The sequence below is a fragment of the Crinia signifera genome, chromosome 4 (genome assembly GCF_055691185.1).
Source record: "Crinia signifera chromosome 4, ASM5569118v1, whole genome shotgun sequence".
NCBI lineage: Eukaryota > Metazoa > Chordata > Amphibia > Anura > Myobatrachidae > Crinia > Crinia signifera.
The window spans coordinates 124,285,214-124,313,156 of NC_139220.1; the positions used below are offsets into that span (position 1 = coordinate 124,285,214).

A 27,943-nucleotide genomic window follows, 5' to 3' on the forward strand; every position below is an offset into this window, starting at 1 on the left:
CCAGCATCGGGCTGCGGTAACGGAGACCCCCGCGATACCTGTGATGTTGGCTGCGGGGGTCTCCGTCACCTCCCGGCGGCTGCCAGCGTCCTCCTGTGTCTCCTCCTCCCCCCTGAAGCCGGATGTCCTGCCGGCTGTGACACCAGGGGGAGGAGATGATCACAGGAGGACGGGAGGGGGTGGGCGCGCGGACGGCGCACGTCGGGCGGCGAAAGAAGCCCATAGGCTTCTATAGGGTATCGCCACCCTCTGGGTGGCGATACCCTGGCATGCGAAAACGGGGCGAACCGGTGATAGTACATAGGAAAATGCGGTAAAACGGGTGTTTTACCGCATTTTCCCGTTAGTACATCCCGCCCAAGGTCTTTATCTCTTCCTCACACTCTCAGACACTCTCTCCCTCTTTCTTCCCCTGAAATGGTCTTTCTTCCCCACCCCTGACACAGTATCTTTCTCCCCCTCTTTCACTGACACACTTTCTCCCTCTCTCTATCTATCTCTGACAGTATCTTATTCTCTCTTTCTACCTGGCCCACTGTGTCTCTCTCTTTCTCCCTGACAGTCTCTCCCTTTCTCTCTGACATTTTCACTCTCTCATTCCCTGACATTCTCTTTCTCTTCCTCTCCTTGACACGGTCTCATCTCTCTTGCTCCCTTTTTTTCTTTCTCTCCCTGACATTCTCTCTCTCCCTCCTGCACAGGCAATTTGGTCTTAAATAATAAATTTTTATATTTAGGAGGTCTTTTTATCATTACTTATAGAAAAGCAATTGCTAAACAGGTGAAAATTTTCATTTTCCCCTACTTTTATATAAATGAACCCTCAAGTCCAACGTCTAGTTAGGCTCAACAGCCTAGCGCTAGTAGCAGATCCATTGGTGAGCCACTTTAAAATAAGAACATTAACATAATTTAACATTCAATGTTTTCAATAAAACAAAAAAAATTACAATTAATTTAAACATTTAAACCAGACTGTTGGAATTGCAAAAAAATATGGACTGCACAGAGCACGACTGCACACCCAAGAGTGTTATATTTAGCTCATAAAAAATGGCCCCTGTTGTGACAAAATATGGTGAAACAGAATACAGGAAAATAGAATTACAGGAAAAAATAGGCTATATATTTAAATTTATTTATAATGAATAAACATGTAACTGTATAACAATGTAAGTGAAAAGAACAGTTGAAATTTGTGCCACTGTCAGCGAGGCAGGGATGTGCCACTGGCAGTTAGGCAGGGACGTGCCGCTGGCAGTGAGGCAGGGATATGCCATTGGAAATGAGGCAGGGATGTGCCATTGGCAATGAGGCAGGGATGTGCCATTGGCAATGAGGCAGGGATGTGCCATTGTCAGTAAGGCAATGAAGTGCTGCTGACAGTGAGACAGGGATGTGTCGATGTCAGTGAGGCAGTGCTCCATAAATATTGATAGAACACTATATAATTTTCAGCATGTGTTTGTATCCACTGCAACAAAACAACATCATGACATATTTCTAACAATAATAGTTGGTATGAGGTGGGTTATGCTGATTTCACCAGCATCTCTCTTATGTATGCCTTCCCAATATATCAACATTGACTGCTAAAAATAAAACTTCACATTAGTAAAATAAGAAGGAAGCTGTGCTGTTTAATGTCTATGTCACAACAAGGTGTTCCCCCAACAATGAAATAACATTGGTTGGCAAACTGTCTTTGTTTGATTCAATGTATTTACAGAACTATAAAGGAGAACACAAAGGAAAGTGGTTTCATAGCTGCTAAATGGATTAGTAGTGAATTGAGGCTATGCCAAAGTAAGACTTTATCTATTCATAAACAATATTCCATAAATATTAGTGAAAGGAACATTTATGCCATGTGGGTAATTATTCATGGACTACTTGCAAGACTAGGTAATAGCGACCCAGTCAAGCTTTACTTTGTATTTGGGCCCCCATCCAAGCAGAAGTGTTGCTCCAATTCAGTGCTTGAAATTGTGCAGCTATTTCTTCTCCTGACAACTGGGAATGTTACTCCATCTGTTTCTTTTACTTTTGGAGCATAAGAAACATTAACATTGCGGCCGAGCTAAATTACTCTTTGACATTTTTCTACACTCCGTCTGCGAAAATAACAAACAGGAAAAATGAAAATATAAAATGTCATGTACAATAAAGTCACTCATAAGTGCAATGCATATAAAAGCATCAGTATAAATGATTAAGGACCTGAATAAAGATCAGGAAACAAAGGTAATTGTGCAGCAGAAAATCATAAATAAGCTACAAAATCTCTCTGAGCTTTTACTCTGAATTGTTTATGTGAAAATCCATGGCTTAACCCTTGGAGTACCAACATTGCTGTAAGAGATCCTCAAAATATCCGCTAAACATACCAGTGTTGCTCCCAGCGACTGTTCCATTAGTATAAATAAAAACAATTGCAGCCAAGTCAATTACTTGACGTTTTGTTAAATATTGCACCTAAAAAAAAGAACCGTCGCTGTGAGCTGGCATTTCTAGAAGATATTTTGAGGATCTCTCACAGCAATGTTGGCACTTAATGGGTTAATAACTACACTCACTTATGCATTTTTCGCAATATTATGGTACTATGGCTCCCATCCAGCAGCTGATGGATCTATGATAGCATACAGTACTACTCCAGGCTTTCTTAGACTTCAATACCGGTTGCAGCAATCACAACTGCAGCCAGGCCAACAGTCTGAGCAGGACCACCTGTGACTCCTATGTGCATCTGCCAGGCCCCAAACTGTCCACTTCTTCTACTGCGTCTACTTTTCTTTCAATACCGAGGAACAGATTCAGGTGCAGCTGCGGTTATAATCTAAATGCCAGACGTGAGTTAGGTGTTTTTTCTCTGTGAACTCTGACAAGTCATGGAAGAGAAACATCTGTATGCTGCAAATAATTTGCTTATAGGTCCTAATTCAGAGATTTTCATAAACAAAATTTCAGGCAAATCTTCAATGTTTTTGCAGATACATGTACATATTTATTAAGTGTCCAGCCACTACTGAATCTATTTAAAATGACAAAGGCAAAAGTTATAACAGTCAATGGAAGATAGAGTAATTCTTCCATTTATTATTATTTATTTATTAATAGTTTCTTATATACAGTAGCGCACACATATTCCGCAGCGCTTTACAGAGAATATTTGAACATTCACATTAGTCTCTGCCCCAGTGGAGCTTACAATCTATATTCCCTACCACATGTACATGCACACACAGACATTCTGGGGTTAATTTGTTGGGAGCCAAATAACCTACCAGTATATTTTTGAATTGTGGGAGGAAACCGGAGTACCCAGAGGAAACCCATGCGGGCAGAATATACAAACTCCGTTAGAGCCATGGTGGGAATTGAACCCATGACCTCAGCGCTGTGAGGCAGTAATGCTAACCATTACACCATCCATACTGCCCCATAAGATTGTTTTAAATTAGAATTAACTCCATTTAAAAAAAAAAAAACTAATAATATAAATGAAATTATATAGGATAAGTAGTTGGTAGTCTATCACAATTTGCTCCATCCGTCAGGTCCCCCCAACTGCCAATAATCCAGTGGTCCTCATTAAAATATTTTTAAAACCAGTTGATGCCTGTTGCTGCCTCTGCTAAAACCCATTGTAAGAAAAAACTCTGCAGTGGGGGTTAGTGCTTACATTGTCTAGGTCTGGGGTAGCCAACCCTAGTCCTCGAGAGCTACCAACAGTGCATGTTTTGCAGGACTCCTCACAGAATCACAAGTGAGCTAATTAGCTCCACCTGTGTATCTTTTAAAATGTGTCAGTGATTAATGAGTGCAGCTGTGCAGCAGCTAGGTTGTCTGGAAAATGTGAACTGTTGGTAGCTCTCGAGGGCTAGGGTTGGCTACCACTGGTCTAGGTCCATGTGCCTGGCCTTTTATGCCTCTTTCTATATCCTCAGATGTCACTGCATTTAACAAGACACTGGCTATTCTTCCTTGATTACTGCACCTTGTTATATTCCAGCTCCCCAAACCGTCCTTGACTGATTGGTTATCACAAATATCCAGGGCCAGTCGCAGCAGCTATGCTCAAATATTCCGGTGTAGAAGGAAGTCTGTAAGAAAAAAACACCTCCTGGATGCATTGCTGATCCAAGTGCTGCATCTGAAAATGCAGCGTTGGATCACCATAGCGACTTAGATCCTGGCAGGTCATGTTAACAAATTGTGGTGACACACCCCTTTTTGGTGGTGACAATGGTCTCTGTCACCGCCCACACTCCGTTCTCCATGAGTGACAGCATGTCCATCATGCCACAGGGCTCTTAAAGATGATGCTCATGCACAGAATGGGTCTTGCACATGAGCAGACCCATAGACATCAGACATGTACAGTACATAAACCAGGATTACATTCATCTCTGAATTGCACTTCCAGTGTGTTTGTTTTTATCTCTGGGTATGAACCTTGGCTAATCCTGACTATCCTGTTGGACTTCCCATATCTGCTACAGTAATATTCAAGAGTCCCTGGCCTGTCTGACAACTTATATTTGTGCTACAGTACACAGGTTATACATGTGCTAACATCACTTTACTCTGCTATATGGTAAGTGTATCTTTCAGCTTCATTAACATTCAGGTACTGTTTCCAGTGTAAGAGGAAATATATTGGGTACAATATTACAAAAATGGAAAATACTTCCCTTACAGTACAGTATCATGTAGTCTTATTTTCTCATTTGATTAAAATAATAGGAATGCTCAATAAAATAGATGATAGCCTTTTAAGTTCTTTTTAGCAAAATCATAGACGTAAAATCTTCTTAACTGCCTCTGTAATCTACTGATGAGTTTGCCCCATACATACAGTAGGCTCCAGGTGGAAATCAGCAGTCAACATACAACACATGTCCAAAGGGCAGACTTAACATACTCTGTATAAGGGGAGGGGGAGGAGCTTGGTCCGCACATCCTAACTCTAAACATAATGATAGGCGCTACCATGCTGAGACTTATAGTTCCAAAACAGAAAATGCAGGTGCATACTCTAATCCCTGCTAATCAGAATTAGTGAAGCCTTGGTTGACTTGATATAATGACTAATTACCATAACTTATTACACTAACTCTGTGCACTGAAAATTAATTATTGCTGTTATGGTATGCTGTAAGAAACATGTTCATCTAATGAATGTAGTAACCCTTTCAGTGCCAACATATCTGTGAGAAGGTCCAGTGTTTTACGTTAAAGCTGCCATAGTTAATCATAGTCTTATTCAGTTCGGTTCGGTTCGCCTTCAGCTCACGACAGACATAGACTACAATGCATCGTGAATACAGCAGAGAATATCATATCAAATCTCCCTGCAGTTGAGAACATCTATCATGCCAGGGTCCTGAAACGAGCAGGCAGGATCATCGAGGAAAAGGCCCACCCTGCACATGACCTGTTCCGGAGTCTACCATCTGGCAGACGGTACAGCTTAAGGCCTACAAGGACTACTAGACACAGAATGTTTTTGCCCCCAAGCGGCCGTCCTAGTCAATTCCTCACTAGCATAGCCCTCACACTGAAGAGCCCACTGGGGAATGCAGTTATATGGGTTCTATGTTTAGTCATGTGGTCAGTATCCAGGCAGGGTGTGGCCAGCTGAAACAGAGGCTTTGGTAACCATTAGTGACTGCATGGTCTGGGTCCCTTGATAAATATATACAATAAATAATGCTAGTCCATGCAGTCTGATGTAGCAGATTAACTGTAGAAAATGCACCATGGTCATGTACGGTATACGGTAACATACAGTTTCTTAAAGGTATACTTTACATGCACAGATTTGAACCTAATGACTAGAAGATGAGGTGGGGGCCTGGTACTGTGGCCCACCAGGGGTTTCCTCTGTGCTGCTGTGGACCAGTCTAATCCTGAAAACCACAGTACCTGTTTATCAAATAACTTAAAATCCATTGTGTAGATACCGTTTTGCAGCAAAAAATATTATAATGTGTTCATTTTTAATTTAACACTTTATGATGTGTCTACTTTTGACTAACATGCATATTTAAGATGTGATATTTAAGAGAAAATACTTTCCTTCCCAAATGCCTGGGTGAAATTAGCATTAATAATGATGACTGTAACATACAGCCTGCTCATCGTTGCTGCACCACGACCACTTGAGCCTGTTGGTTGCACCAATGTTGCACCCATGATGTGGAATTGGTACACATTGCCATCGCCGCTTAATACTTTTCTATGGGCTGAGGGAGTAAATCAGTGTCACTCGCATGGCAACAGTTTGGTGCGGCAATGATGACCGTGGCTTCATCTTTATGTACTTTGAATTAATATTTACCCTATATGTAAAGTGATATTTATTAATTCTTGCCTCCAACCCGTTATTAAAGAATCCTTATAACCACAATTCATGAAAATAAGGAATCTTTATTTTAAGTAATGAATCATTCCTGAATTTCTGGGACAGAGGCCCCAAAAAGAAACCTTCCTGAAAATCAGTAAGAATCAAAGTGACCACATATGCAATCAGTTCACATCCTACTTCTGATCCCTGCACCAATACTGTGAATGTGCTGATATTTAATGCCACATGTGCAAGATGCTATTGGGGAGGAATCCTACAGATCCCCTTCCTGAAGTAATCTGCTGTAGACCGGGCCAGCGCCACCACTAGGCAGCTCTAGGCATTTGCCTTGGGCACTGGAGGGCAGCAGTTTGCAGCCACCCCCCCCCCCCCCCGGATGGAGGTGAGTTGCACTGGCAGAAGCCGCAACTCCCTCCCCCCCCTCCGGAGTGACTAGTATAAGAAAAATTGTACTTATGTAATATCTGGACGTTTTTCTTATGAGACCGCGTCCCCTCGCAGGGCTCGCTGCGCTCACCACGCTTCGGGCACGGTGGCTCGCTGCGCTCGCCACACTATATAAAATCAACTCCATGCATAGTTGGATAGTAGGGGTATGTAAAAATGGGGTTCATTTAACATGGGAGTCCAGATAATACATAAGTACCTGTAATTGAACCTTATTAGGGTCAATTATATTTGTGTAGTCATAAAAAATATTTGTTACTGTATTACTGAAGGGGTTCTAGGCTCCCACTTTATAATAGGTTTACAGGAAAGATAAGCACCTTTCCATTGACATACTAGTCAAAATAAGTACTATTTGATATGTAAGGCCTAATTCATATTCCATTATGTTTGCATATAAATACGATGTTTGGGGTCTACGTAGGCACTGGACTCCTCCTGCCCATATGCATAACAGTTCTTGCCATGTCTCTTGAAGCCCGCTATCAGCCACAGCATGATTAAGATGCTGAGGCAATTGTGGCGGGGCACCCTGCACTGTTCTTCAAAAGAGCGGCATGTCATCCCTGTTTAGAAAGCGACTGCAAACCACATTCAATTTGCATACGATTTGCAAGCAATGCGATTTAGCATACCCCCACTATCCACTTTGCCCGAAGCGTGCTAAGTGCAGCGGTACGTGTCCACCCGACCTGTTCATACCTCCACTATCCATGTTGGCGTGGTGCTGACTTTATAAAGTGTGGTGAACGTAGCGAGCCACCGAGCCCGAAGCGTGGCGAGCAGATGCGTAAAATGAGCCTAAACCGTGGCAAAGGGATGCAGATTACTTGACGTGTATTATGTGTATTACTTGACGTGTATTCCGCGTCCCCTCGCCACCATTTGGACGCATTTTCTGCGTCAGCTCACCATGCTTCGGGATCGGTGGCTTGCTGCGCTCATCGCACTTTATAAAATCAACTTCACGCAACGTGGATAGTGGGGGTATGAACAGGTCGGGCTGCTGTGGATAGTGGGGCTGCTGTGGATAGTGGGTCTGATGTGGATAGTGGGGCTGTGCTAAATTGCATCGCATACAGATCGTTTGCAAATTGTATGTAAAACGGGCAGTGCCGCCGTGAAACTACACAAGTACCAAATATTATTCTGCTATATGGTTGCGTCACTTTTGCTTGTCCACGTTATGTAACAAAATATATTTTATGAATTAAAATTTTCTTTTTTTTACCCCATTCAATACCAAAATTAATTCCGGTAATTACAAATATGAGAAATGTAACTATTTAATTTGTAGAAAGGATGAATGTAACATACCTGTACTGATAATGCCTGGATTATCTGCCAGCCATGTTGGAATAACAAGGCCACTAAATATAGAAAATCCAGAAATAAACAAATTTCTTGATGAGTTTAAATCCACATACTGAAACAAGAGACATTTATTAGTTCATTTATAATTTTGATGTTGCATGCATTCCTAAAGGCCCATACACTGGGCAATTTTGAGCTGAAAGCTGCTCAGTTTTACTGTTTTAGCTGCTTTCAGCTCAAAAGCCCCCTAGTGTGTATGAGGCAGCGATGGGCAGTAGGGGCTGATGCGTGCTTCGGCATCTTCGCCGACTGCCGCCACTTATCTGCTGGTATTATTGTAGGTGGGTTTGATTTCAAGAGAAGCAAAATCATCAAAAAGTTCACAAGAATTACATTTTAAGTAAACATTCTGTGTTGTGCTATCTTACTCCTTTCCTTGTTCCCTGAGCGTACAACTTGCTGCACACCCATTAAGGAAGTGACAATTTAATTGCCAGAGGTTTAGATCACTCTCAACCGTAAGTGAAGCCCCATTTTAATTAGGTAGCACCTTTTCTCTCCATTTGGCAACTTAATCAAAATGCCTTCCAAACTCTGCATCATCAATAGCCTTCAAGTAGCAGTGGTCGGCGAGTGTTATGGATTGCTGCCTTGACACCTGTTCCATACAATTGAAGTCAGCCCCATCCCAATGTTTTGGGGACTGCACATGAGCAATTCCTATTATGCATATGTGCAGATCCCCTTTGCGAATGGCTTCAGCGACATGCATAATTGCTCAGCCATTCACAAGCATCGTGGTGGGCTGGGGGTGGACAGCAGCAAGGACGGGGCTCACCCATGGGAACGTCCAGTGTTTTCTGGTTGTCCCCATTAAAATGCTGGGTGTTTTCATGAGTACAAGGGTGGCCCGATGCCTGCTGGGGTCAGCCACTTGCCCCGTCTTCATCCCGGGGCTTGCAAATAAAAGTCAGCTTCCACTGACTACTATATGCAAAGACAGCAGAAATCATTCGATGGTTGGGGACCTTCAAATGATTTCTCCTGCAGCAAAGGCATGCAAGGGGATGTGGATTCGGCAATGGCAGGGGGGGACTTGGGGCAGGCCGTGTCTCAGGCGCTCAGTAAGTTGCAATCTTCGCAGTTTACCGAGCCATCCTGAATCGGCTCCCAAATAATATAATAGTATACCGAGCATAGCGAGGCTCCGAGCCCAAAGCACGGTGATCTCAGCGAGAAATGCGAGGGGACGAAGTGCACTTTCGGTGTCCTCGTCGACTGTGTTGACATTCAGGACAAAAAACTAACATTGTCATTAGTACAATAATCGATGTTTACATATACTGTCCATTCTGTTGAAGACATTCACACCTGCTAATATCCATCTTGTTTTAATTCAGAGAGGAGCGTTCCTACATATTTCTAGCTAATAGTTTACAGTAACTTTTTGTCTCAAAAGCCTCCCATAATCTTTAAGCATAGAAGCCAAATCATTAAGATGAGAATACTATAGATTTCCCAAAACATGCTACTTTAACTTAGAAATACACTGAAATTAGAACTTCACATAGACTCTGGGGCAGTCAGTGACCAGTCGGATATAAGCGGACAGAAAAATTACATTTTTTTTTAATCCTCAGTGTTTGTGTGGTTTTATCATCCAGATTCTACATAGAAGATTGTGGATCACCAACGTTCGTGCAAAGCAACATTGCTGGGCAGAGCATATTAATCCATTATAGTAATTGTGTTAAGAGTTTGTAAATGAACAAACATACATATTGATTCATTCTTTCCTTTTGAAGTCCAATGCTAATCTTCCTAAATTAGATTTAGAAACCAAAAATGTACTTTAGATAACTCACAATAAAGTTTCTCCTAATAAGGGAAATATGCTACAAACCAGAAGAAGATTAGGAAAAGCTTTCCTACAGAGAACACAGAAATAAAATGGTCTGATTTGTGCTACATTCAAAGAACCATGAAAACATTCAAGTGGCCATTTTCAGTAAGCTAGAAATCAAAATTTGTTTAAAACATGTACAGTAAAAGTATATGATATTTAAGGATAAAATAAGAAACATATATAAAAAATGTGAATATTCATACATTTTCTTATCTCTTATTTATAGACATTATTGTATTAAATTATTTTTAAGATTTTACTAAGTATTCTTCGAAGAACACTACTGCAAATCTAGTTAATCCTGTGGTTTAGCAGGTTAGAGTTAAGAAAAATGGTATTTTTCAATACATATCGATATGTGCCACTACCTGCGTGATGTGATCCTGTGCCTATAAATATATCTAGTAGAATTGTATTTTATACTAGATGTATTGATGATTTGATGCTAATATGGAAGGGTTCAGTAGTTGACTTTTTGAAATGACTGGCTACTCATAATATGAGCGACAGTCAGGTGAAGCCTACGCACAAAATACAACATGAAACAATTGATTTCTTGGATAGTGAATGGGAGCATTCATCTGAGAGTCTTTACTAAAGATACTGATCGCCAGGGCCGGACTGGCCATCTGGCACTTCTGGCAAATGCCAGAAGGGCCGATGGCCTTGTGGGCCGATTTTTTGCAGCCAGATGTGTGCCATTTAATAGTTTGGCTGCGGTGCGCAGAGTTCAGAATGCGCCGGTACATAGAGAGAGAGAAACTCCGGCCGGAACTGGAAGCAGACGGTGCTTACAAACACTTTGCGCGCCTCACTTCACAGCAGCTGCGCTGTGACCCGGCCGTGACATCCTGCTTCCTGCGGCTGTGACTGTCCCTGTGCTGACAGCGGAGCCGCACACATGGAACCCCCGTGCCTGACAGCTGCCATTGGGTCCCTGGCTTCGTCATACACTGTTCATGCACAGCCGCAGGCACCAGGGCTGGGACCACGGGACTGCCCTCTACAGAGCCGGCCAAGCAGTCCTCGTGTCCAGAACCAGGTTTAGGGAGAGATCATGGCTGATTGCTGCAGGTCAGAGAAGGTCTCACTGCGGCTGACCGTCCTCCTTCCCCCCATCCCTATTAAGTCACAGTGGCAGCCCGGTCCCTGCTGCCCAACGCCAAGAAACTCCTGGCAACAAGAATGAAACTCCTGGCAACGAGCATGTAGGTAAGAGGCAGTTATGTGGAATTATATGTAATATATTATGGTGTGTGTATAATATGTAAAGGGCATTGCGCTGTGTTATAAAGTATGAAATGGGCATTGCGTTGTGTTATATAGTATGCAATGGGCATTGCGGTGTGCTGTTTAGTATGTAATGGTCATTACGGTGTGTTGTATAATATGTCATTGGCATTACGGTGTGTTGTATAGTATGTAATGGGCATTACGGTGTGCTGTATAGTATGTAATGGGCATTACGGTGTGTTCCATAATGTGTAATGCCTCCTTTTTGTGATGCCACGCCTCCTCTCCATGAGGCCACGCCCCCTTTTTGCCACGCGGCTTCGCCGCGCAAGGGTCCCGCCTACTTCAGGTGGGCCTGTGTGCTGAAAAATGCCAGGGACGATTTCTGGTCCCAGTCCGGCCCTGCTGATCGCAATTCTTTTCTCTGTAGTACCATCTGCCACCATAAAATGTCTAAATAAAGTCTCCCTTCACAGATGCTGCGCATAATGCACATTAATGATAAATCTGACAAGGCATCTGCACAGATCGATGAGTTGATCTCTCGGTTTGTGTCGAGAGGCTATAAATTACCTGATTTATTACGTACTAAAACCAGAAAAAAACACGTAGCCTTGTGGCTAAGCTACCTTGGGTGAGCCAGTATAATTGTCACTTTAAGGTATGCCTTGTAACTCCAGACCAAAAAATCTACGAGATGTCCTGGTCAAATCTGATATTTCCGGTAAGAAAATAGTGGAACCAAATAATTTTCTATCTAAGTGCTTTTGCACTACTTACTTATATATTTATTAAACGGTAATAAATTCAAACATAATGGAACAAATATGCCATTAAGCATCACTTTACATGTGAAAGCTTATATGTAGAATACCAGATCATCTATCCAAGTGGTCATACCTATATCGGCAAGACCACCTGCAAATTTAAAGAAAGACTAACAGCTCATCGTTGGGCAACTGGATGCACCATGCACCATTTTAGTTGCCCTTCTTTGTACTCTCCTACCCGCATGATTATGCAATATATGTAACCCCCCTCTTTTATGCTTTTCAATTAATTGTATATTAATACATTCGTATATATATATACCTGTTCCTCTTATAATATATAGAAATTGTAGTCGCTGAACCTCTATCTATTTTCATACACATTTTGATCTGACCTTATACCAAGGCTTTTATCTTAGGAAATAGCTGACACCTTTACCTATAAGGTTTTGAATATAAGGACAATTTGTATTGATTTTTTTACAAGTGATTATAACTTCTGTGGCATATATCTAAACATTGTACACAAGTGGTGCCCAGCATTCCCTTTCTCTGTGATATACTGTATACAGTATATACATACAGGAAACCACGCACTTGCAATTCCTACGAGTGGGGTGCAAACTACACTTGCCATTCCTGAATACACTAATAAACAAATAAACAATGGGGTTTTAGTTTATGAATTGATCAATGCATTTAAGATTGCAACCCATCGCATGGTTCCATGTCTCAGGGTGGTCTTGATAAAGGTCCCCAAGAGGACCGAAAGTTTGACTTATTACACTGAGATGTTTGAATAAATATTGAAAGTATCAGCATTAAGAAGTCTGGTGAGTGCTCTCTGCTTGTTTGGAAATATGTATGGGACAGTTCTGGATGGAATGTTTCTGAGAAATTGGCACCCCAGCATTTGAAAAAGGATACATAGTCATCATAAGGTTTTGGCTTGACAGCCATCTTGGCTAGTTGTGCTTTAGAGGAGCTCTGACTCTGTCATACACCTTTTTTCAGTTTTTTTTTTACCTGACACCCAAATGCCATTTATCAAATAATATTTGCAGCTATGTCCCTAAAAACACTATCTGCAAATATTGAGTATCACTGCAACATAAAGGGATCACTGCATTTCATCCATTCCCCTTTCTATGGGAAGTGCCAGACTTATTAGCTACACTGCACAGTTCTAGCAGTGTTCTCTGGCCACCTTCCACCAGATTTGGCCTCTTTGCATGGCATTCATGATGTCTATGCATGTGCAGATGTTCCAGCACCACACTCAGCACTTCGGAGGAACAGTTTACTTTCGGAGCCCCTGTTCCTGCCTATGCCATGTGATAAAATTCACATGATTTAATTACATTGCGATTATCGGAACTGACGAAAATGCAATACAAATGTGATCATTGGTAAATGAGCCCTTAAGACAGTGTCTTCTGGTGTCTGAAACTCTTCCAGGGTCATGCTGGACAGGTACAGACCCTTGTTTGACTGTTTTTTACGTGTCTGGATGAATTTCAGCTAGTCTCAGCCCTGCCACGCCGACTGGGACCCTTATTGCTCATTATAATAGCCACCTCCCAGTCATTGCTGAGGAATGCCCTGCACTTTTCAATAACATTTCTGATTATTATTATCGGTACTTGTGTACTAGCACGGCGCCCATCGCATCGCAGACCATATCGCATGCGATGCGACACTATATCGGCCGATGTTATACAATGGCATACAATTTTTAAATTGCATTCCATTGTATATGGCATACAATGCCATACAATGCGATGCAATTATAAATTGTATAAGCACCCTAATGGGTGCTTACAATGGTTAAATGCACCCCCACGCCACCCCCAAGTATAAACGTGAACCCCCACTATCCACGTCGGCGTGGAGTTGAGAATGGAAAGTGTGGCGAGAGCAGCGAGCCACCGAGCCCGAAGCGTGGCGAGCGCAGCGAGCCCTGCGAGGGGACGCAGACACCTTCACAGCTATACGCGTCCCCTCGCGGACTTCACAGGTATCCGCGTCCCCTCACGGGGCTCGCTGCGCTCGCCACACTTTCTATTCTCAACTCCACGCTGATGTGGATAGTGGGGGTATGAAAAGGTCGTAGGATGCGTACCGCCGCCCCTCGCCACGTTTCGGGTTCACGTTTATACTTGGGGGCAGTGTTCCCTCTAAGCTGTGCACGTGTGCGCGCGCACACAACTCAACGAGAGTGCGCACAGACATTACAACAGAGCGCACAAAGCAGCAGTGGTCCCTTTTTGCAGTTGTGGACTCAATTAATGTGTGTTTCACCCATGAATTACATTGTGTGCTGTGTTTTGAATGTTTAATATCATTTTGAAGTAAAGTTAACACAAATGCTGAAGTCATTTTCCAGTTATATATCAATGACGCACAAATTTTTTTATTTCCTTCCAAAGTTGCACAGCCAAAATCTTTTGCTGCACACATCCTTGGTAAAATTAGAGGGAACATTGCTTGGGGGGTGGCGTGGGGGTGCATTTAAGCATTGTAAGAACCCCTTAGGGTACTTAAAAGCACCTATTAGGGAGCTTATACAATTTAATATCGAATATGAGTTAAAATCGCGTCGCATCGCATGCCATCGGGTGTATGGCATGCAATGCGATTCGATTAAAAAATTGGGCGACTAATAATCGGGGCGCCGTGCTAGTATACAAGTACCTTATTATCTATTATTTATACAACGCCAAAAAGGATCCGCAGTACCCAATTACATTTTACAGATAGAGCCATCCTCATCTAGCCCTTTAATAGGATTAAGGGCCAGATTCTCTAAACTTCAAAAGTGATATAATAGAGTGTGATAAACAGCCAGCCAATAAGCTCCTGCCTGACATTTTCCAAACACAGTCTGTGACATGACAGGTCGGAGCTGATTGGCTGGCTGTTTATCACTCTCCATTTTATCACTTTTGAAGTTTAGAGAATCTGGCCCTAAGTGAGCCAGAGCTGTCAGACTTAATCCTATGCTAATCTCCTACTGTATTGTTCTATGTATTGTATTGCAGCCGAGAACAATAGACCTTGGCAATAGTTGATGAAGGCTCCATCTGTACATAAACGAAGAAGCAAAAGGTTGAATAAGCAAAAAGGGTACATTACCATAGCTGAATTAGCAGAGTACACCTGAATAAGTATTAGCATTGCAGAAAACTGCAGGATTTGGTGCCATCAAACATGGTAAAAGTAAGAGTAGGATGGGAAGCTCATGAGAGCTTACATTCTAAAGTTCATCTCAATCAAAAGTGTTCTTCTGTAGGTAGTATGCACATGAGTTTTTTGGGAGTTTTTCACATGCATAGTGGCAAAAAAATTGCCACTTCCATTAACGTCAATGTTGCATATGACTTAGAATCAGGCCCAGTGTGTAAAATAAAAACATCTTCTATTCTAATCAAAATCTGTTTCCCTCATCCACACTCATTACATGCTCCACCTAACGAGTACAGGAATTTTTGGTCTGCACCAGCTCTGTGTGATACCATCCATCACAGAAGAATTTCTGCTAGCCCATAAAGCTTCAAGTGGTCCTCATCCAACAAACATGCTTATCAAGTTCTAGAACCACCCACATAACCGTCATAAACTATTAATAATTATATCCCCTTTATACAGCTCATACATAACTTTACTTATATTATCATTCTACACTCACACATTCCACTGGACACAGATCAACATTGCTATGTGACTGAATCATAAAGCACACCAATAACCATTGCAATCTGGCTGGAGCCAGGGGCATGGAAGTGGGAATTCTAATTACCTGTGCCCAGACATGTAGGATGGGCTTGGATCAGCAACTCAAGAGGAAAAATATCCTCCTTCGCAGCATGCAGCACTATATGTTTCAAGGATACTGGGGGCAATACATCAGCTCTGTTGACCTCTCAATGGCCCTGGCTTTATTATACATAATATGTAGACATTATCCGCATGCATTAACCCCTTCAGTGGTGGGGTTTTTTTTAGGGAGCACTATCCAAAGGGCAGGTATTTACTAGAAATGTGCAGACTCGGATTCCAGAGATCCGAGCCCCCACGAATGTCCTCATTCCGAGCCCGGTTCTGAGCAGCGCTCTGAGATTCCGCCTGACTCGGGTCCGTCCGCGTGGGCAGAATGTCATCGTCGGCGCCGGATTTCGCGAGGCTTTAAATAGCGGCTGCTGCTCCCGCCATCTTCACTCCAGTCTAGTAGTGGGTTGGGGGAGGGTGAGTTGGTGCTGCTGCTGGGGCTTAAAATTGAGCTTGACCTTGAACGCAATATTTTATTCGCTGGGGCTGTCTCTCTCAGTGCTGCTGTGTACTCTGTTCTCCTCTCTGCTTAGGGTGGTATCACCCTAGCAAGGAGGACAATCTAACTGTGTACTCGTAGTACTACTGTCTCCTCTGTGTGGTCTACCTCTGGTGTGCTGTGCTGTAATTAGTTTATTCGATGGGGCTGTCTCCCTCAGTGCTGCTGTGTACTCTGTTCTCCTCTCAACTTAGGATGGGATCTTCCTAGCAAGGAGGACAGTCTAACTGTGTACTTTTAGTACTACTGTCTCCTCTGTGCTGGGGCCTACCTCTGGTGCTGTGCTGTAATATTATATATTATATGAATAATTAATTATATTATATATAGTCCACTGGTGCTGCCTGCACTGATGCTGCCAGTATTATTTAGTTACTCAGTCCACTTTTGCCACTGGCAGTGCTACTGCTTAAGTGTACCTACCTAGTACATACTAGGCTGCTATATATAATTTAATAAAAAAATAATACCTGTGCTGCGAGTGACTGTAAAAAATAATTCCATGCTGCTGGTGCACTGATGTGTGCCACTGAGTGCCACTGCCAAGCAGTACCTAATAATAAAATTAATTATTATAAATTCTGCTGGTGCATAATAGTCTGCTACTGGTGGTGTGTAACTACCTTTTGTGGTGACCACTGGCAGTGCTACTGCCTACCTACCTAGTAGTTTAGTTTCTCTACCTACTAGGCTGCTATATTATTAATATTTAATTAATTTAATTATTAATTTAATTATATAGTTATCCAGCTACCTCGGTGCAACCTTTTGCCCTAAAAACAATATTGTGAGGTGTTCAGAATAGACTGGAAATTAGTGGAAATTAATGTTATTGAGGTTAATATAGCAATTTTAGCAGTTTTTATGCTTTAAAAAAAAAAAATCAGAACCCAAAACCCCAAAAATCCAAACACAAAACGTTTAGGGGGTGTTTTGGCAAAACCCATTAGAACCCAAAACCTCAAGGTAATCAGAACCCAAAACACAAAACACGAAAAGTGGCCGCTGCACATCCCTAGTATTTACCAAAGGGCAGGCTCCCTAAACAACCCCACCACTGAGTGTCCAGTGGCCGGGCAGAGCTGCTGTGCACTAGATCAGCCGCTGCCCGGCCCTGCCCCAGCAACCTGTCTGTGTGTGGCGTGACGTTAACAAGGTGACGCCGCACACAGCCAGGAGGAAGGGGTCGGGGCCAGGCAGCCACAGCCATAGAGAAGGAGACTATGACAATCCTGGAAATTTGATGGGAATGCCAGTGTTAGTACTGAAGCATAGCCCAGAAAATTCCTGGGATTACCACTGAAGGGGTTAAATTCTAATTTATGTATACATTAACTTAACGTAAAGGCCCTCTTCCCTTATATTGTCTGTATTTACCCAGTTTTGTCTTACTCTGTAGTTTCCAATTGTACAGTGTAGAACAATATGCTGGCACTTTATACATAATTGTTAATAATAATATGAACTGACACATCCAAATTCCAATTAAATGTCATCAAACAACTCCAAATGTCCCTTAATGTTATCAGACCCCTCTACATGCCCCTTACAGATATTCTCCATATACAGTAGTATGCTCTTTGTGAGCCACCTGCCCCCTGTACCCCTTGAATATATACCTAACATTACAATACTGACAAAGATATTTTGTAACTAAAGCAGAGGGCCTTAAAAAGGTGTGTGCCAGTGGTGCAATTTCAATGTGAAGGCATCCACTGCCACACACCTTCCAACCCAGTGCTGGTTGTGTAAATACAGAGGACCCCTATTCATTTTGTCAACCGTAATTTGGGAACCAGGGCTGGCCCATGAACCTGGTGCTGGTTGTAGAAATATGGGGGGGGGGGCACTTTTTTGTCCCCCTTATTCTCTAAAACAAGGAACAGTTCAATGAGCTCGGGGCTGGTTATAGCCTTGGGGGGGGGGACCCCACACCATTTTTAAAAAATTAGTTATTCTAATGTTTACTCAGGGCAGCATTGCATGAATCAGACTTTTGGTGTGTACACACGGTCAGATGTGCCTTAAGATCCTATCCACGATCCGATCAGATAGGATCGTGGATAGGATCTTAAGGCACATCCGATTTGCATCCATTCTTGACTATATAGTGCAGATCTGCACTATATAGACAAGGCAGCCAGGACTTTCTGGCTTCCGATACGTGAACGCGCATCGGGATCGGATCGGGATCGCAAGGGTTAAAACCCTTGCGATCTGCATCCGATTCTGATCGGATGCCGATCCGATGTTGACTATATTGTCAACATCGGAAAGGAAATCGGACCGTGTGTACACACTATTAGTCATGCAATGCTGTCGCTTCGTACATATTTGTTGCCCATAAGTACGGCTGCCAAATACAAATGCCTATGAACAGCTACGACATCGGAAAATAAGAATGAGACAAATATGACAGCTTGGTAAATTAAACTTGCAATTTTCACAGTTGATATAAAATGTAACATTGTGTAAAATATGTAAAAACAATGTACTGTACAGTATATTGCATAAGGTATATACATTTTTTAAACAATATACTCATAAAAATGCATATCTAAAACTACTTAGCGTGCCTTTCACATTACCTGAAGATTTGAAATTCCCACTGATGCAATCATGCCAAACATTATCATGAACATTCCACCAATCACAGGCTCCGGAATTGTAATGAAAATAGCACCAAATTTTCCAAAGAGTCCTAGAATGATTAGAAGGATACCAGCAATCTGCATGACTAAGCGGCTTCCAACCTAAAAAGAGAGTAGCCTATTGTTTATGATTTTCAGTTGAGATTTATTCTAAAAGAACTTGAAGTTTGCAGTCAGCGTCCGTACCTTAACATTACCATCAAGTTGCTGGAGATGAACAACTAAGTGACTTCTGAGCCACCAAGGACGATATGTTGACATTCTATTTTATTGACAAGTCATCAGTGTGTACATAATCAATACTGACATAGTCAATGTAGACATAGTGGCAGTGGTTCACAAACCTTTTTGAACCACGGCGTCGTAAAGTATCAGAATATTTTTCACGGCAACCCTGTCAAAAATTTCTTGTTCATAAATGTTAGAAAAAATATTAAATTAAGTAAATTGTGTTTATATGTCATCCCTATTAGAGGTGGTTTATACTTATTGGCTGCAGACCCCCAGGTAAAGTCCACCACCCTAGTGAAGGCAGATGCAGTCTGTGAGACTGTGACCGGCAGGGACTTCCTATTTGAAGTCCGATCTGCCACTCACCAAGGCAGACCCAATGGGAGATTTTCTTTCCCTCCAGGACGCCTCTCTATGGGCTGCCGAGCGGAAGCCCATAAAATCCAGGGATTGAGCATGCACAGTACCTACATCGGTACTGCACACGCACCAGTCATCTGTATTATACAGGAACCGGGACCGCGATTTCCCATCTATGGGTTGTTGCTGAAGCAGCCCATAGAAGCTGGCTGCATGCGCAGTACAGTGGTTTGTACTGCGCATGAGGCCAGCTTCTATGGGCTGCTTAGGCAACAGCCCATATAAGGGCCCTGCTCTTGCTTTAAATAAAAAAATGGGAATACTCTCCCAAACTCTCTCTCTTTCTGATTCTCACACCCTATTACATTTGGCCCTTAATATCTGATAATATTTATAAAAGATGAGATTCTAGTGGAAGGACCCCACATATTTTTTTCACATTAAAGGTAGAGAATAGGTAATAAAGATGTTAAATATGTTAGGTAAGTAGGAGAGCTATATTTATATAGAACATGATTATTTTTTGAGAAATAAAGATATATGAGAAAACATGGATTTGAGAATTGAAATTCACTGTTATATTCACTCTGTAGGGCAGCACTCACATCAAGCCGGAGTAAGATATCAATGTTTCGAAATTTAATGATACATCGTCATCAGGGCATGAATACTTTGAGATAGTGTCGCCCTACAAAGTGAATATTGTTGGACCCCAGCACTGGGAGTACCTAGGGTAAGGCACCCCATGTTAGTGACCGGCTGAGGAATGCTAACCCATACGGTGACTGTATATATATATATATATATATATATATATATATATATATATATATATTGTTTACGATTAGTAATTGGATGTTTTAAGTACATATTGTAAAATATACCTTTGTAATTCCCAAAGCTGCAATATTCTGGCTGTACGATGTGGTCCCATTTCCTGTTCCCCATATGCCAGCCAATATGCATCCTATGCCTTCCATTCCGATGCCACGATTTAAGGCATGTGTTGGTGGTATTGGAGCTCCAGATAATCTTGAACAAGTATAATAATCACCAACAGATTCAATAGTGGAAGAGACCACCCCTGATAACATCCCCAGTACAGAGGAGAGGCTGACTGTCGGCCAACCCCATTGGCCTGAAAGACAAATAACGAAGTGTAAACCAATGAAACTTATGAATAATGTACAACAATATCACAAACACAACATTTGCTTTTTGGGGTTTGAAGACATCCCAAGTCATGGCTTGGGTCATTTTGGGGTTTTGATTACATGTAAGTGTTTGCATCATAATATAAGATGCAATTTCACACTGGAAATTAATGTTATTAATATTAAAATATACTTTAGGAACAACAACAGGTCCAAAAACTACATGGTTTTAGCTGGAATCTCAAAACCAAAAAGAAACCAAAACACTCTATTATACAGTAAGTCATTTTCTTTTAAAGTACAGTTCAGAGAACACAAAACCAACCCAAAGACCAAAGCAAGAAAGGCTGAATATATGGATAGTGCCCTAAGCCCGATCAAACCGAGACAGCACTGTAACTATACCACCATACATCCTAATATACAACAAATATACACACTAGTGCCAATTTTGGCAAAATCAAATATCCCTACCAGTGATATGTTCATGGAATCATGGGCAGTACGGATGGTGTAATGGTTAGCATTACTGCCTCACAGCACTGAGGTCATGTGTTTGATTCCCACCATGGCTCTAAATGTGCGGAGTTTGTATATTCTCCCCTCACTTGCGTGGGTTTCCTCCGGGTACTCTGGGTTCCTCCCACAATCCAAAAATATACTGGTAGGCTAATTGGCTCCCAACAAATTAACCCTAGGATGTCTGTGTGTGCGTGTACATGTGGTAGGGAATATAGATTGTAAGCTCCACTGGGGCAGGGACTGATGTGAATGTTCAAATATTCTCTGTAAAGCGCTGCGGAATATGTGTGCGCTATATAAGAATATGTTATTATTAATATTAATAATAATCATGCATTAAAGTCTACCACCTTCTGATCTACTGCATTGAACCCCATTTATTGAAGCATGAATAGATCTACTTTAGTTAATTGTGCTTGCTATCTGTGAGCCCATGCTATGCCAGGTTCTTTATTGTTCTGAGAAGGGAAAAAGGTACTTATGTAATATCTGGGCTCCCGTTTTTCTTATGAGACCACGTCCGCTCGCCACGCTTCGGGCATGGTGGCTCGCTGCGCTCGCCACACTATATAAAATCAGCTCCATGCGTAGTTGGATAGTAGGGGTATGAAAAAATGGGATGCATTTAACATGGGAGCCCAGATAATACATAAGTACCGGGAAAAATGCTGCAAAGTAAGAATACTTTTGAAAATTCTACTGTTTTTTTATTAATTAACAAAATTCAAAGTGAATGGCACACAAATACATTTAAATCATATCAACATTTGGATTGACCACCCTTTGCTTTCATAACAGCATCAATTCTTCTAAGTACACTTGCACACAGTTTTTGAAGGACCTCAGAAGGGATATCTATTCACAGCTGTGAGTGCAGTCGTGCTCGAATCCTTCTATCTCTTCATGTAATCTCTTCATGTAAAGATGCTTACCATTCCGAAGTCTCATGGCAGCTGAAACCACTGATTTGTGCAAGAGCAGTAAAATTGTCTATTGGAGAAAGACATGAATGCCATTTTCTCAGACACCTGCACATGTGCAGTAGACTGACACAAAGCCAGAGTTTCCTGTGCTGTGAGATAGGAGGATGCAATTGGATTCTGCATGTTAGGAATTGCCTCGTAAAGCCATGCTGCTTACCAGAGCGCTGGAGTACTTTGCCATGGCGATCAAGTGTGTATTCCTGCTCTCAGTCCTATGGAGCCTTCTTCTGTCATCAGTGCACTTTGTTCTCTCCAGCATGTACCCCATGGAGTTCCTGCAATTTCAGATGCTGGAAGCCACCATGACAAGTTGCTCAGCTGCCCATTGGTCTACCACTATGTCATCTGATTTGGCGTATGGATATCTGTTGGTGTTCTCAGTTTCTCCAATCTCAGGCATTGCAGCAGTCATCTGACCCTATCCTCCAATCCCTGCACCTCAGTAGGGGATTTAAACTCTGCTCAGGCAGACTGCAAATGCCTTAAGAAATGTCGCTACATTAAGCTAAGTCACATATGGAAGTATTCAGCCTGCTCCATCGGATCCAGTCTGATACCCTGTTCCACCACTAATAACTCTGCACCATTCATTCCAGATCAATAGTGTAATCATTGCTTCCATTCCAGCAGTCCAACCAATGGTGCCTGCTATCTGTAAATCCGGTCTCTGTCTTGTAACCAGGTTCTGGTTTATAGATCTACAGTGTCTAGAAAGAAAGTCAATAGGTCTACCCCAAAAGGTCAACATGCAATAGATCGACAGCGTTAAAAGGTCGTTAGGGTGAAAATGTTCAGATGAAAACGGTCAACATGTAATAGGTCGACTTGCTCCAATGGGCCAACAGGGTCAAAAGGTTGATATGAAAAAGGGGGACACATGACAAGGTCGGCATGAGTTTTTCATGATATTTTTTAATAGGCTTACTTCACCATCCATGTCAGCATAGATGGAAAATTCATGTGTCTACCTTTTTAATGTTCACCTTTTCACCCTGTCGACTTTCCACATGTCAACCTTTTGATCCTGGTGACCTTTTGGCTCTGTAAACCTCTTGCATGTCGACCTTTTGAGGTCAACCTATTGACTGTCTATCTACATACTGTGGGGTAAATGTACTAAAATGGGAGTTATATTGAGTTCTATTGAGATGGGATGGTGCCCTTAGCAACCAATCAGATTAGATTCTAGAAGATTCTGGTTCCCTTTTCAAAAGCAAATTCTCTCTCTAATGTTCAAAACCATGGGCCTTATTCTGATCGGTGCGGATATTCCCGCATGCGGACGGACCGCCGATGTTGATCGTCTGCGCATGTGCAGAGGTCACTCTGCGCATGTGCAGGCGATTTCGCCGCACGGATTCTTTATACGCCGCACAGGGGGCGTAGAGGTGCGTGAGGGGCTACTTAGCCTCATTACCCTATGCATACGCCCCGCGTTTCATGGGCGTTCCCATGCAAACGCGGGGCGTATGCATGGTAATGAGGCCGTGACGCGTGGGTACGGGGCGGGCATCTGACATCGCCGGATGTCAGCTGCCCGCCCCCATACATGATTTCACACGGACAAGTGTCCGTGTGGTCTTGTGTTGCGGGACCTGGTGGAGCGTGCGGCCCTGCATTCGATGTTCGGCGACCATCGAATGCAGGGGCTGCTCCCAAGACGGAGGAGGCGTATCCCCGTCCAATTTCATGCGGATCGCCACATATCCGCGTACGGACGGCAGGTGGCGATCCGTATGGAAGGCGGGGATTCGCCTGCACGGTTGCGGCCGCATATTCTGATCGGGCCGCACCGATCAGAATAAGGCCCCATGTGTTAATTAGATTTGGGTGGGTTTTTACTGCAAACTGATATCTATATTGCATTGTAAAAATAAAGCAGTCAGTATTTACCCTGCACAGAAACAAAATAACTCACCCAAATCTACCTCTATCTGCACACGTTACATCAGCCCCACCTGCAGTGCAGCCTGGTTTTGTCCATTTGAGAGAGAATTTGCTTTTGCAAGTAAAGGCCCATAATCTGATTGGTTTCCCATTTTAGTAAATTTATTCATGTCTAGCTAAAAACCATACCCCTGTAACCTCTCAGAGGGCCGAGATATGCCCATTGGGCACAGCAAAATCAATATCATCTTGCAGAGAAGACCACCAGCAGGTGTATACTCCATGCCTCAGCTTTGTATAGATTATGGTAACTATTGTTTTTTGATTCAGCTGTCCTTGCACAAGCACAACACATACTTTTCTACCCTCCCGGAATGGCCGGGAGGGTCCCAAAAATTGGGTCCCCCTCCTGGCCCCCCTCCCCCCCCTAGAAGGAGGGAAAGTCTCCTGCATCAATGCCGAAGCCGCAGGAAGGAGGCTGGGCTAAAATGAAGCGAATCACATCATTTTGCGTCATTTTAGCCCCTCCCCAATAGCAGACCCGCAAATTAACACGGCTGACTGTCATGGGGGCAGGGCTTGGTGACAGACTCGTCCCACCCTTGACACATAGCCTCGTCCTTCTCCCCTTTCACTCCTCTCCAGGCTTCTCCCTGAGAGGAGTAATAAAAAGTACAGTAGGCTGTATGCATAGGCGTGCGCAGCCCGTTTTATTAGGGGGTGCACCACACTTGTACCTCAAGTACCCAGGGGCAAATGCCCGCCCCCACACATAGGGGGTTATTCAGGTTGATTCGCAAGGCTGTGGATTCGCAGTCTTGCGAGTCCATCAAACCCCGCCAGGCGAACGCCCGCCCCCCCCCCGTCACCGTCACCCCAGCAAAGTGCGGCTTAGCCCGCACAGCAGCGAATGGATGTTTTCCATAAACATCCATTCGCATTGCTCGGGTGTCCGCCCACATCATTCGATGGTCACCGACAATCGAAGGATGTTTAGCGTGCACGCATATATAAGTGACTTTTAAGTTACTTACATTTGCGTGCACGCTGGCGTGGATCTGGGCGGGCAGCTGACATTCGGTGATGTCAGCTACCCGCCCCACACACCCGCGTCACTGCCTCATTACCATGAGAACACCCAGCGTTCTCATGGGAACGCCCATGGAACGCTGGGCGTTCCCATATGGTAATGAGACAGCCCGGCGCCCCCCGCCCATCTCCGCCTCCCCCCCATGCAGCCGAGTGCATCTGAATAAGGCCCATAGTATACACACACATACATACTTACAGAGCCCCCCCATACATAGTATACATATGCACAGCCTTTGCACACCCACATACACACACACACAGTACACAGAGTCCCCTCCCACACACGTAGTGCACATATACACAGCCCCCCTATGCACACACACAGTACACAGAGTCCCCTCCCACACACGTAGTGCACATATCACAGCCCCCCTATGCACACATAGTATACTTACAACAAGCTGATAAACACGCACCTTTATGACATGACAAAAAAGCAGCCAGCATTATTAAAGACAAATATACCTTCCCCCTTCCCCTCTAAAACAAAGTCATAGCCTCATATAACATACAATCCCCCTGTTCCAGCTAACCTGCAGCACATTCAAACACCAGGAAGTCCTCTCCTCACTCCTCACCCGGCCACTCGTCCAGCACTGTTTCAGTAAGGCCTGAGAGGAGCTGTCTGTGCACTTCAGCTCCCCCTACAGGCAGCCGACTCACGGAAAAAAAAATTATATTCTGTGATGTAGGACCTTGCTGCAATCGTGCAGCAAGGTCCTGTCATTAGGAGGTGCCTGTGCACCCCCGGCACCCCCCCTGCGCACGCCTATGGCTGTATGGCGCATCATTGAATTGCTCCAGTGATTTTATGGTTATTTGCCTGATATACTGTAGAGCCTGATTAAACATCAGTTTTGCTAAAATAGTTGCAGTTTTGCTAAAAGAGCAATCCATGCACAGGGCAAAGCTGCCCTCCATGTACTGTATAGTCGCGCCCTACGATACATTCTCAGTTTAATTGTTATAGCATTGCAGAAACAGCTGAGATCACAGCGGTAAGGGTAGCCCTCTGCCTTTACCAAGGTAGATGCAGCGCCACCATTTTTTCGTGTAGAAGTGGCTGTGTGTGCTATCACGCAGCGGGCCCCAAAAAGGTTCCGAACAAGCCGACATTGTCCGAACTGTGCTCAACAAATGCTGCGTTGCTGCCGTGTCACCACCTCTCTCAAATTGTTAATCAAAATGGGATCACATACTTCTAGGTTGTGACCGCAGTTTGACATTTTGCACTGAAATGGGAAAATCAACTTCTAGCAATTTTTGTACTTCTTTGGGGCTTGTTGAATTAGCCCCATAGTTTGGTTTCACTGTTAATTTAAGGGTTAGATATGTACCGTAAGGCTGTATTTCAGGCAACACTGTTATCGGGGGCATAACCACAACAAATTGAAAGGACCCCTGTCCCAAAAACTGAACTTATGTTTTACTAGTTTCTGTATGCTGTATATAGTGCTTGATTAGCTCTTATATGATGTCTAGACCACAGGTTCTTAAACTCGGTCCTCAGGACCCCACACAGCGCATGTAAGTAAAATAACTAGCTCCACCTGTGGATCTTTTAAAATGTGTCAATGAGTAAGGAATGCACCTGTGCACCGGCCAGGTGACCCGGAAAACATGAACTGTGTGGGGTCCTGAGTACCGAGTTTGAGAACCCCTGGTCTAGACAATAAAAATGACATATGAATTCACTTCTTTCTAGTTTTGGTTAATTATTCAAACCACTTTGGTCAGTAACTCTCCAGAATTTCCTGTCAGCAGCTTGTCACTTATCTATGTGAAATTTCAATCAAAATTCAATCAAATCAAAATTCTTTAACTGACATGCAGTCTAGCCATGTGAATTGTGTTACTACAGTATATTAAAATAAGAGAGGTTACAGTCTTTACACCATCATATGCACAATGTATGGCATTTACATCCCCATTACATCCTTTCAAAATGAATCAGTAAATTGCATCAGTTTTTACTCATTCATAACCTGTCAAGTTTTAACATTAACCAGTACCATCTGATTAATAAATCATTTGTGCTTTAGTCATACAGCCTGTTTTACTCAGCAACATAGCAACATAGAAGAGTTATCTGACAAAGCATTTGAATGAATCTCCCCACATCTCATGTGGGTGCCAGATGACGCAGCGTGAGTGTATTAGAAACTAGAAGTATGCTGGTGTATCACTTATGATAGCAACTCTGGGCCACTGCCCAACAAAAATCTATCCCACAGTGTTTCTGTGGTTCAAAACAGGCAGTTTGAGAAAGCTGCAGAAAAAGACAGCTACGGCTTGTGAAGTATTAAGGTGCGTACACCCACGTACAGATTTATCTGGCCAATCTATCTGGTGGGAACAAAAACCTGTAAATTTATGGAGCAAAAGACAATCATAAAATTGTTCCCAAACGCTTGAAAATAGACAGTGATCAGTCAGACAAATTGTTTAAATCATTCTGATATAACAAATTTATCAAAGCATATACATTTTTTCAATTTTCCTGCATTTGGGTGGAAATTTTTGATTGTCATATGCTCACATACATTTCCAGGTTTTTGTTCCCACCAGATAGATTGTACAGATAAATCTGAATGTGTATGCACCTTTAGACAGCAAGTGAACTAAAGCTGCCCACACATGGATAGATTTTTTTAAATTTTGTGTCCGTTGTCGACCAATTGGAAAGATCTATC

At 42.9% G+C, this 27,943-nt stretch overlaps 1 protein-coding gene across 1 annotated transcript in view; it reads right to left on the reverse strand.

Annotated features, from left to right (window-relative positions):
- Window positions 1–27,943, reverse strand: part of LOC146072971 (solute carrier family 23 member 1-like) — a 176,821-nt gene that overhangs the window by 34,607 nt on the left and 114,271 nt on the right. Inside the window, exons 8-10 of the mRNA XM_083180141.1 lie at window positions 20,497–20,750; window positions 18,959–19,123; window positions 8,138–8,246 (exon numbers count right to left, since the gene is read on the reverse strand). Of these exons, the coding sequence (XP_083036267.1) occupies window positions 8,138–8,246; window positions 18,959–19,123; window positions 20,497–20,750 (528 nt within the window). The remainder of the gene's footprint in view (window positions 1–8,137; window positions 8,247–18,958; window positions 19,124–20,496; window positions 20,751–27,943) is intronic.